This window comes from Brassica napus, chromosome C9 (assembly GCF_020379485.1).
Source record: "Brassica napus cultivar Da-Ae chromosome C9, Da-Ae, whole genome shotgun sequence".
NCBI classification, from domain to species: Eukaryota; Viridiplantae; Streptophyta; class Magnoliopsida; order Brassicales; family Brassicaceae; genus Brassica; species Brassica napus.
In genome coordinates, this window is record NC_063452.1 from 35,765,181 (window position 1) to 35,776,960 (window position 11,780).

The 11,780-nt window shown below is 47.8% G+C and overlaps 1 protein-coding gene and 1 long non-coding RNA gene across 2 annotated transcripts; one reads left to right on the plus strand and one right to left on the minus strand.

Annotated features, from left to right (window-relative positions):
• Positions 1–408: 408 nt before the first annotated feature.
• On the plus strand, positions 409–1,866 carry LOC125593203. The gene is made up of 2 exons (XR_007329156.1): positions 409–1,467; positions 1,553–1,866. It is a non-coding gene; the product is annotated as an uncharacterized LOC125593203 (long non-coding RNA).
• A 6,676-nt stretch (positions 1,867–8,542) lies between these two features.
• LOC125592632 lies at positions 8,543–10,571 on the minus strand. The gene is made up of 4 exons (XM_048767955.1): positions 10,248–10,571; positions 9,690–9,997; positions 9,269–9,521; positions 8,543–9,139 (listed from the first exon to the last, which is right to left on the minus strand). Exons 1-4 carry the CDS (start codon positions 10,569–10,571, stop codon positions 8,543–8,545), a joined length of 1,482 nt encoding a protein of 493 aa, XP_048623912.1.
• Between the last annotated feature and the right edge of the window lie 1,209 nt (positions 10,572–11,780).

The following is an 11,780-nucleotide window of genomic DNA, read 5'->3' on the forward strand; positions in this document are numbered from 1 at the left end:
CAACTATAAACTGAAATGTCAAATGAAAAATTAAGGGAAAAATGTTTAAAAAGAAAGGAGTCATAAATGAAAGACTCGAGAAAACTCTTACACCATACGGACATCTACTCCCGCTCTCTGTCGGCCATACCTGTAAAAAGAGGGGGTGAGTACAGAATACTCAGTGAGGGCAGGTTCTCGGAACCCACGATCTCAACTCAGGAAGAGCAATCAATCACAAGTCATGAGCTAATAAGATCTATTACACAGAAACCCAACTACCCGACCATGAGCTAAAGACCCTACAATGCACGTTTTTATACCCGCCTCTCACGGTTGGCACACGTTCTTATCATCAGTGGGTAGCTCCTACTAGGCTTCTACCCCATATTCTTGTGGATTGGCCACATCTCCTATGGGTGCTTCCATATTCTTGTGGATTCGCCACATATCCTATGGATACCTAGCATGGAACTACTGCCACAGATACTTTCCTTAGACTCTCTATATGATCCCTTATTCATACTTATACTTACATCTTTCACTTATCATTCACGTCACTTCTCAACATCTTATCAACGGTTTCTTGACCACCCTAACATGCCTACGTTCTTATCACTTCAACACGTACTATTGTCTAAACAAGATCAATCACATATCACATCACACATACACACAAGATCTAGATATGATTAACAAAGGACTAAGTCCCATTGGTTACTCAACATGAGGCAAGTTCACAGCCAAGTCCTCACCTTAGCTTTTTGCAGAAGTAGATCTGGATCTAGATTTGGGAATCAGTCACTTCTCGAGATCTGGTTTAAGTGTTGGATTCACACAAGAGAGAGATGGGTTTAGGATCTGTCATTTCCAATGACTTAGAGCTAGAGATCATAGTCTTACCTTAGGGTTCAGATCTCAGTTGCTTGCACGAAGCGGAATCAAGGAGGCGGCGGCTAGGGGTTCGGTTGCGGAGGCTAGGGCTTCGCGGGCGGCTGGCGGCTGGCTTCGCCGGAGGCGGAGTGGCGGCGGCTTGAGGCGGCGGCGGCGGGGTTCTGCTCGGGCAGGGCTTCGCTTGCTGTCTCTCTTGTGGCTGAACCCTAGGGGGACTTCTCCTTTTATAAGCAATGGGAGGGGTTATGTCTAGGATTTCCTCTTCTTGGGCCTCCTGCACTTGAGTTTCTTTTTGGGCCTGGCCCGGGATGTTACAATTTCCCTTCGCCATAACCTAATAAGCAGTGGTTTGTAAGTTTGATTTCAAAGCTGCAAAGCTCGAATCAATAGAGCTTTGTAGAAGTGTCAAGGATAGATTATAAAGATTCTTCTTTCTTCAACTCTTTTGTCTTTATATGTTGTGTGTTCTTCCTGAATCGGGCAGATATGCACTTGTTCTTCTTCTTGTCTTCGCCACCGGCAAATAGCGTAAATCGCGAGACAGACATTCTCCCGCGAAGAAAGAGAGCCAAGAAGACCACTAAAGCACTAAGTGTTAGTCCTTTTACTTCACAATAAGTTTGTAGCTTCAAACAATAAACTCATGACTTTGCTCTTAAAGTTCGCGTCTTTACTGAAGGGTATGAAGATTTGAGATTGTTCTAATGGCGTCTAGGGAAGGAAAGAGGCGTACTCATCAACATCATGAGAATCTTGTGCCTGTTGCTGCTCTGTTAAGCAGAGAGACGAGAGCTGCTAAGATGGAGAAACCGGTTGTTAGATACGGGAAGCTGTTCAATCTAGGAAAGGCGAAGATTATCTTTTGATCAAGACTGATACTCCATATCGAGTTTGTTTAAGATGGATATGAGTCCTTCTTTGTATCAGACTGAGTGGTGAGTAAACTCGAGTTCTTATCACTAATTTATCAATTTAAAGTTTTGTTCTTAATTACAGTGAATGTGTTGCTTCAGGTGGGAGTATGTGATGGAACACAGCAAGGAGATTACATCTGTAACATTCCGGGCCAGACCCAAAAAGAAACTCAAGTGCAAGAAGCTCAAGAAGAGGAAACCCTAGACATAACCCCTCCCATTGTTTATAAAAGGAGAAGTCCCCCTAGGGTTCAGCCACAAGAGAGACAGCAAGCGAAGCCCTGCCCGAGCAAAACCCCGCCGCCGCCGCCTCAAGCCGCCGCCGCTCCGCCTCCGGCGAAGCCAGCCGCCAGCCGCCAGCCGCCCGCGAAGCCCTAGCCGCCGCAACCGAACCCCTAGCCGCCGCCTCCTTGATTCCGCTTCGTGCAAGCAACTGAGATCTGAACCCTAAGGTAAGACTATGATCTCTAGCTCTAAGTCATTGGAAATGACAGATCCTAAACCCATCTCTCTCTTGTGTGAATCCGACTCTTAAACCAGATCTCGAGAAGTGACTGATTCCCAAATCTAGATCCAGATCTACTTCTGCAAAAAGCTAAGGTGAGGACTTGGCTGTGAACTTGCCTCATGTTGAGTAACCAATGGGACTTAGTCCTTTGTTAATCAGATCTAGATCTTGTGTGTATGTGTGATGTGATATGTGATTGATCTTGTTTAGACGATAGTACGTGTTGAAGTGATAAGAACGTAGGCATATTAGGGTGGTCAAGAAACTGATGATAAGATGTTGAGAAGTGACGTGAATGATAAGTGAAAGATGTAAGTATAAGTATGAATAAGGGATCATATAGAGAGTCTAAGGAAAGTATGTGTGGCAGTAGTTCCATGCTAGGTATCCATAGGAGATGTGGCGAATCCACAAGAATATGGAATCACCCATAAGAGATGTGGCCAATCCACAAGAATATGGGGTAGAAGCCTAGTAGGAGCTACCCACTGATGATAAGAACGTGTGCCAACCGCGAGAGGCGGGATATAAAAACGTGCATTGTAGGGTCTTTAGCTGATGGTCGGGTAGTTGGGTTTCTGTGTAATAGATCTTATTAGCTCATGACTTGTGATTGATTGCTCTTCCTGAGTTGAGATCGTGGGTTCCGAGAACCTGCCCTCACTGAGTACTCTGTACTCACCCCCTCCTTTTACAGGTATGGCCGAGAGAGAGCGGGAGTAGATGTCCGTATGGTGCAAGTGTTTTCTCGAGTCTTTCATTTATGACTCCTTTCTTTTTAAACATTTTTTCCTTAAGTTTTCATTTGACATTTCAGTTTTTAGTTGAGTTCGGTTTTATGTAAGACAATTTGATTTTTAATAAGAGTTTTCTTGAACGAAAAGGTTTGGGTTATGGTATCTGATAAGGTTCATCGGGCCAGGGCCGTTACAACATCTCTCCTTAGTAATTCCGTCTCTTCCCCAGCTCCTTTGATTGAAGACCCAAGATCAGTTATAAAGGTCGAAACTTCACTTAAACTTTTCTTTATTATACCAGTTCTATTTCAGTGTCTCTTTCCATTGTATCACGAAGTGGCTTGTAAGACCGGAGATTATAAACAGTGTGGGAACCGGAATTCACACCGTCGAGATTTGTTAATCGGAGGAAAGCCGAGCTAACCTAGCCTTCCCTGAAGGTCTTGGTTATCTGCTGGGCCACGCACAACACAATAATTATGAAAGAGTAGAAAGTAATAAATCGTAAAATAGCGAAAAGAGAACAAAGAGGTATTATTTTCGAAGTCGCGTTTTGAGCGTGAACAACAGGTAAGATCGTAGGCCACAAGAGCTGTCGGTACGTTTGCTAGTCTAGCCACCTAAGTTCTAACCTAGTCGAGTCGCAGCTCGATAGTAAAAACGAAAAAATGCCTAAATTGCTCTAAGTATTAAGTTTGCTCTGAGAAAGCTCTCTCTTGCTCCTCGCCTTAAGCCCTCCTTATATACTCTCTTTAGGTCGGTTTGCACCTTTTCCTGGGCCGGATTCGTCGCGAGATGGGCTTTTCCATTTTTCGTCACCCTTCATGATTATCTTTGGAAACTTGACATTTATTTTTTCCTGCGATTAAAAAATAGACCGTCATATCAGCCTTGGGCTCAATCCTGTTCTAAAATCGTAAGTGAGCCGTTTAGCCGCGGTTCAGGCCCTTTTGGGCCGTTTTAGGACTTAGACGTTTTTACGATTTTTCCTAAGAAACAGCCGTTGGTTTTTCCGAAAGGATTCCAATTCCCCGTATAGTTAAGGCAACTGGTGTTCAAGCTAACCATAGCCGTTTTATACGGGAGGCAGGAATCCGTTTCGACGACCAAGTTTTTATAACATTTCCCGAAGTCTTTCTTTGATAATCCTAAGCGAGATGAGAAATGGGTATTGCGTCCAAGGGCCCGAGGATTGTACAGGAGGTCGGTCCTCTCCCATGGGCGAGGTGACCTCGGTGCGGGTCGTCCTCTCCCATGGGCGAGGTGACCTCGGTGCGGGTCGTCCTTGCCCATGGGCGAGGTGACCTCGGTTCGGGTCGTCCTCGCCCATGGGCGAGGTGGCCTCGGTGCGGGTTGTCCTCGCCCATGGGCGAGGTGTCCTAGGTGCGGGTCGTCCTCGCCCATGGGCGAGGTGACCTCGGTGCGGATCGTCCTCGCCCATGGGCAAGGTGACCCGTGTTGAGATGGTCCTCGTCCTAGGGCGAGGTGGTCAGTCCTTGCTTACGATTGAGACCTCATCCAGACTGATCCTCTTCTCGATGTTCCTCGGTTCGCATCCTTGAAAAATTGTCTTTTACTTGATTAACCGTTTTCCGGGAATGTCTAATTTTCAAGGATCGATCGAGAGTTAGCCCCCAGCTAGCTAGGATCCGTGGACCTGGGTGTGAGGTCCTAGCTTGCGGTATGACTTGTTTTGATGGAATTAGACGTAATCGTTTGCCGAAAGTCCGATAATGAATAATAATATTTTTTCCTATATATAGGTGGAGTAAGTTTTTTCAAAGTCTACATTAACTTCTCTTCACAAAAAAATTTCTCCAAGGTAGAAATTTCTCTTATATTCTCTCTCTCTTTACCTTTGTGTCAAAGTTTTTGTCTTTCAAAAAATGACTTCAAGAAAGAGATCCTCTAAGAAAAAGACTTCCCCTCAATCATCTTCTCGCAATCCTTGTACCAATGAGGAGATTGTTCGGAAAGAGGAATTCGAGGTCGAGCAAGAAGGGAAGGAAGCGTACTGGGACGCTTTATGCGGTTCGATAACTCCTCCGCCCGAAGTCTTCTATCCCACAAGACCCGCGACGCAGCTTGATCTTACCCTTCCGAGCAGGACCTCTCCCGCCTATCTTTTGACCCTTCGGGAGTTTTACAGAGTTCCGAGCGGGGTTGTGTTTCGAGTCCCGGTGCACAGGGAAATTGCGGAGGATCCTCCGGAGGGATTCTTCACATGCTACTAAGCTTTCCTGACACGTTGTCGCATGTGGTTCCCGATTCCTGAGGCCATCGTCCGCGCACTCGACCGTTTTGAGCTGTCGATCAGTCAGCTAAACGTTGCGGCGTTGCAGAACTTTCTTGGCGTGTTGATCCTGAGCTACGAGCTCGGAATGGACCTCAGCCCCGACGAATTTGAAGGGCTATGGTCGACACGAAAGACCTCGATTGACTACTCATACCGCATGGCTCATAAGAGACATATGTCGATAATCCAGGGGCATACTTCAAATGCCAAGGGATAGTTGGAACGTTTTTTCTATGTTCGAACTGATGGCGCATCCGTCGAGGAGAACTGTCTCCCCTTGTTCCGTGTCAAATGGAACTTTCATCGTGGTACGATGGTTGGAAATTTGGTTCGTATAGATACTCGGAGGTATCTAACGCATTTTATTTATATTTTTTTTTTTTTCAGCGAACAGTATCCTCCCCGCGACCCCCAGGGACCTGTGTGCTAAGCGCGATCTTCTCCGCAATGGTCTGTTCTTTTGGGATTCCTTTACCCTAGACAGGATCCGGTATCTATACGAACCCTAGTGGCGCTCTACTGATCGCGAGGCGTCTCCCGACCTTTACGTGCATCGGACATGGACGAGCCACACCCCGACGCTGTTCCCGATCAGAGGGAGAGAGTTAGGCCCCGTAAGGACAAGGGAATCGCTCTCGAAGACAGAAACTTTGTCTCAGAAGATCTTCCGCTGCCCGGATGGAACCCGGGTTTCGCCCCGGGTGATGGGAGTGGAACCAGCGAGTATCCCCTTCCGAACGACTTCTTTGCCAACCTTCCTCCCGGTTTTACTACTCCAGCATCACTGGATGAAGCGTCGAGGAGAGAAGTGGTCGTGGAAGGTTCTCGGTTGATCAACGAGGTTTAGTCTCTGAAAATTTATTTTATTATTTTTTGGCGAGTCTTCGTTTGTCGCTTCCATGTTTGACCATTGATTAGTGTAGGGAATGCGGGTCTTTAATTCAACGCTTGACGGAAGTTTCAGAAAGGCACGTCTTTCGCACTTCAAGGCTGAAGAGATCGAGAGGAAGTTCATCCGTTTTCAGAACGAGGTTGCGGAAAGAGAGCGCAGACAGGCTGAGTCCCACTCCCGAGCTCTCATTCGTTCGGAGAGGAAAGGGAGGAGGGAGATTGCTGCTGAGTTAGCGAGGAGAGCTACATTGTTTGATGCTGAGTTCAGGAGCTTCAAGGACGCTCAAGACTACGTGGGTGACTTCTGCGAATGCCGCGGTTCGGTTGGTACCCTTTGGAAGTCGCAGAACGCTAATTTCTCTTTTCTCTCCGAGGTTGTTGAGATGTCGGGCCTCATGGATGGGTGCGCCCAGGCCGGGTCGATGGTTCCTCCAATCAAGGGGAGGATCGGAGAGCTTTGGGAACCCATCGAGGTTTCGGAGGACACGACGGAAGCGGGAGCCGATGCTGCGGACGAGGGAGGAGAAGTGGATCAGCCCGCAGACTCATTTGGAGCCTCGATGTCTGGGTATCTTGACCTTGATTTCTGAAGGTCGTCGGAATTGTTTTCCTTTGCCTTTTTCTCAAGATTTCGTGTGGTGTTTTAGGCCGAGTGTGGCCGTTTGTTATTTGAGTGTGCTATGGCCTTGCAAGGTCATTTAACTATGTATACGGGACTGGCCGTTGGTGGCTTCGAATCCCAGCCGCTCTGCGGCCTTTTAACATCTAACGAATGTTCTTTTAGCATTCTATGAGTTTTAGTTTATACTTCTGCCAAATGTCGAGGGAAAGACACAAGTAGTCACTTCGTATCTTAACTCTTAATTTGTCGTTCTGTTCGTTTGCTCTTTCGAGGGTATTCGAAAACGTTTAGGAGTTTTACGAAGTTTCGCGAGCGTTTTAGATGTGGACGATGAGACATGTTTTAAGATCTCGTATCAGTTTCGATATCATGTCTTGAGATGTTAATGGACCAGTATGACTGGGTTGAGGGCAACACCTAGGTTTACTTTCGGCTATAAGGCTATGCGACCACTAATCGGCTTCCGTTTTGCCCGTTGATTTCTACCAGATTCTTTCCAATTAAAGTCTGCGACTGGGCGCCAGCTTATATGATTTGTGTGGGAAGAATCGAGCACTCTCCAGAGAACGTCTGGTGTGCTGACCAAAATTTCGGATTTTCTTGTATAGCGCGCTATGGTATCCTTGTCGGATGTAAGAGAACCTTTAATTGTTATGAAAGGTTTGACACGAGTTCTTTTTTAGAGAACGTTTTGGACTTGTCCGTCGGTGCCAATCGACAGGCATTTTGTATTTTAGAGTCACGGACGGACTGTGTATTTGGATAATATCTTTCGAGAAATATTTGCGACGTCTCGCTTTCTCGAAGATATGTCTTTTGCTGTGAAATGGCTACGTTCTTCGTTTTTATAGAAGATGCGTTTTTTCGGTCTTGCTTGACCATGAGTATGTGTGAATTATGTAGGAATTAGTTTTCGTCCAAGGACTGCTTGGACGGTATGCCCTTATCTTGGGCGTTTCTTAGGCCAACCTTAGATTATTGTGACTTATTGTAAGTGAATCGTAAGATCGGAAGAAGGTAGAATTTATTGAAAATTTTTCGAAAATATCGAGTACATTCATGGATCATTTAGACTTTGTGGGAGTATACGAGTATAAGTACCCACCCCCCCCCCCTTTTTAATGAGGGGGATAGCTGAACTTGTCGATATGACAAGCTGCCTACGTACCTCTTTTCAGGATCGTTCCGGTTACTTCAGTCGTTGGGGCTTCAGTTGGATCGACGACCGTTTCAGGAGTCGGGCTGTCCGCTGGCAAGGCGATGGACTCGGGGACTATGTCGCTGTCTGGAGTCGTTGCCTGGTCGGGTGATTCTGGATCACTTTTTATGGAGCTCTCGGGAGCGTTTTGAGCTTTCTTAGCCCTCTTCGGGTTGACCGCGGGGGTGTTCCAAGTTTGTCGTAGTTTATGCTCGGCCAAGAAGCAGAGCCTAGACTGTTTCTGGCATCCCCAGATTACCGTTGTTCGGTATGGAGTTGGGAACTTGATGCTAAAGTGGTAAGTCGACGGTACCGCTTTCATGGCATTGATCCAAGGAGTTCCCATGATGACATTGTAGATGGTCGGGTTATCGACTACCGCGAAGTCAACGATTTCCGTCACCTCTTTAGCCATCACTAGGAGTTTGATTGATCTGAGGGTCATTGACGTTGCACCTGAGAATTTGGTAAGAGGTTTTGGTTCTGGGATGACTTCTCCGAGTTCAATTGTTCATCCTCCGGAGGGTATCGGGGAAGATGATGTTGACTGTGCTTCCCGTGTCGATAAGGATCCTTCCCACTTCCAGGTCTCGGATTACCAGATCAATAACCAATGGGTCGCAGTGAGGTTTGTCGATTCCGATGGTTTCCCACTCTTCGAAGATGATCGTATCGTTCGGGGCGTCGTCGGTTGGGGACCGAGCCAGCCAGCTTGAACTCTTCTCAGCCTTACGTCCATAAGCTTTGATCGACGAGATCAAATCGCGATAAAATTGCGATCCCCCAATGATCATGCTCACCCTTCGACGGTTGCTGTCGTTTCCTCGGTCATCCTGCCTCCTTCTGCGTTTCTCGCCCGACTGATTTTCGCGGGTGTCGTTTTCGGGGGACTCTTTATCAGTTTTGGGAGGGCGATCGGAATCCAGGAGGAGGTCTTTTATGCTTGTGACCTTCGAAATTTCGCCGGCGAGGAGCTTCGCAGCAAGCCTTGCGCCGAGAACCTTGTTGTTCATAGTGGAATGACCTCTGGTCTGGTGGAACTCGCAGTAGGAATTATCCTTGAACTGGTTCCTGGTCAAGGTATTTTCGGATGTCTCTCCCTGTTCGGAGTTGATAGCGTAATTATGCTCGCCCTGGAGATCTTCTCCCTCGTGGTAGACATACCTGTCGTTACGAGGGTTTTTCCTTCTCGCAGACGTCTTCTGCGGGTTGTACTTCTGGGAGAGGACTTTCATCTCTTCTTCTATCATGATGAAGTCTGTTGCCTTGTGAAGAGCGTCCTGGATTGTTCTCGGTTTTTCAACGGATATCCATTGCCGGAGTTTCGACCTGTACCAGAGAGTTTTCCGCAAAGCGTCGACTGCCACTTTGTCGCTGATTCCAGTGACTCTTGCCATTACCAGCTTGAACCTGTTCATGAATTCGAAGAGTGGTTCGTCTTCTCTTTGAGATAGACTCCGAAGGTCGACGTCTGAGGTTTCCCTGTCCATGAACATGGAATACTGTTTGAGAAACTCCGAGGCGAGCTGACGGAAACTTTCGATGGAGTTTCGTTTCAGACGAGAAAACCATTCGAGCGCGGCCCCTTTGAGGTTTTCGACAAAGAGGAGGCAGTAGCCAGCGTCTCGTTCGCGGTCCTTGAGTTTGCACCTTCCCATCACGATCTGGAAAGACTGCAGATGCGCCTTCGGGTCGGTGGTGCCATCGTAGACGAGAATTTTGATCTTCCCAGGATCTGAGATGTTAGTTTCCGTGATCCGGGCAGTGGGCGGAGTTTTTCGCTCTTCCTCGAGAAGTCTGTAAATCTCGGGTGCAGCGCTTGTCGTGTGGTGAATCTGCGACTTTACCGCCTTGACTTCTGCCGCAGCTTTTGCGATGTACTCGCGGAGATCATGGATCTCATCAGGATTTCTATCAGCCTTGCGAGCCTGTCGGCGTTGGTTGTGGTGGATCCGAGCCTGATTATCGGCCAGTTCTTCCTAGTCTACCCAATAGAGGTTTTCTTCTTCCTCTGTCATGGGCCTTTCGAAGGACGCGTCCTGCCGAGCGGATTGGCTTCGCGTTCTTCTCGGATGGACGTCGGCATCTCCGTCCGAGTGATCAGACTGGTCGCTTATGTCCAGATCGATCCGCTCGATATCGCCTCCTTCGTTGCTCCCGGCGGGAGGTGGAAGGTTCTCCGCGGTCGGTTGTCGCGCCTGGCAGGACAGTTTCGTCAGGGTTCTGACCAGAAGAATCCTTGTATGCCCGTGTGGCCCGATCGCTCGGAGTATCGAAATCGAGTCTTCTGCCGCGCGGGTTTTTACTCTTGGCCTTCGCCGTTAAGGTTTCCACATGTTTTGCGAGAGTGGCCACGAGCTTTCCTTGTTCGTCCAAATTTTTCTGAGCGGAGGCGAACATTTCTTTCATCTGGTCCAGTATCAAGGTGTTCGTAGTGACCGTGGATACGTTTCCAGCTGGAGTTCTGTCAGCGTCGGCATTAACGGAAGTCCCGTCGTGCGTTTGCTTGTCTTTGTCAGCGTCGATCGTCATACCTGACTGAGTGTGCGCGGTTGCGTGAGAGATAGATCCGTACCCCCTCCTTCTATCGCCAAACTGTGGGAACCGGAATTCACATCGTCGAGATTTGTTAATCGGAGGAAAGCCAAGCTAACCTAGCCTTCCCTGAAGGTCCCGGTTATCTGCTAGGCCACGCACAACACAATCAATATGAAAAAGTCGAAAGTAATAAATCGTAAAAGAGCGAAAAGAGAACAAAGAGGTCTTATTTCCGAATTCGCGTTTTGAGCGTGAACAACAGGTAATATCCTAGGCCACGAGAGCTGTCGGTACGTTCGCTAGTCTAGCCACCTAAGTTCTAACCTAGTCGAGTCGCAACTCGATAGTAAAAACGAAAAAATGCCTAAATTGCACTAAGTATTAAGTTTGCTCTGAGAAAGCTCTCTCTTGCTCCTTGCCTTACGCCCTCCTTATATACTCTCTCTAGGTCGGTTTGCACCTTTTCCTGGGTCGGATTCGTCGCGAGATGGGCTTTTCCATTTTTCGTCACCCTTCATGATTATCTTTGGAAACTTGACATTTATCTTTTTCTGCGAATAAAAATAGACCGTCATATCAGCCTTGGGCTCAATCCTATTCTAAAATCGTAAGTGGGCCGTTTAGCCGCGGTTCAGGCCCCTTTTGGGCCGTTTTGGGACTTAGACGTTTTTACGATTTTTTCTAAGAAACAGCCGTTGGTTTTTCCGAAAGGATTTCAATTCCCCGTATAGTTAACGCAACTAGTGTTTAAGCTAACCATAGACATTTTATACGGCAGGCAGGAATCCGTTTCGATGACCAAGTTTTTATAACTTTTCCCAAGTCTTTCTTTGATAATCCTAAGCGAGATGAGACATGGGTATTGCGTCCAAGGGCCAGAGGATTGTGTTACGGGAACTTAGACGAGGATGCACTGTTTCAAGACAGTAGGTCGGTCCTCGCCCATGGGCGAGGTGACCTCGGTGCGGGTCATCCTCGCCCATTCGTGAGGTGACCTCGGTGCGGGTCGTCCTCGCCCATGGGCGAGGTGACCTCGGTGCGGGTCGTCCTCGCCCATGGGCGAGGTGACCTCGGTGTGGGTCTTTCTCGCCCATGGGCAAGGTGGCCCGTGTTGAGATGGTCCTCGCCGTAGGGAGAGGTGGTTGGTCCTTGCTTACGATTGAGACCTCATCTAGACTGATCCTCTTCTCGACGTTCCTCGGT

Coding starts and splice junctions, on each gene's coding strand:
- LOC125592632 (XM_048767955.1), bottom strand. CDS start 10,571: ATGACGATCGACGCTGACAAAGACAAGCAAACGCACGACGGGACTTCC. Junction 9,998..10,247: donor GTCAGAACCCTGACGAAACT/GTCCTGCCAGGC, acceptor GCCGATAATCAG/GCTCGGATCCACCACAACCA. Junction 9,522..9,689: donor TTCCAGATCGTGATGGGAAG/GTGCAAACTCAA, acceptor GTTCATGGACAG/GGAAACCTCAGACGTCGACC.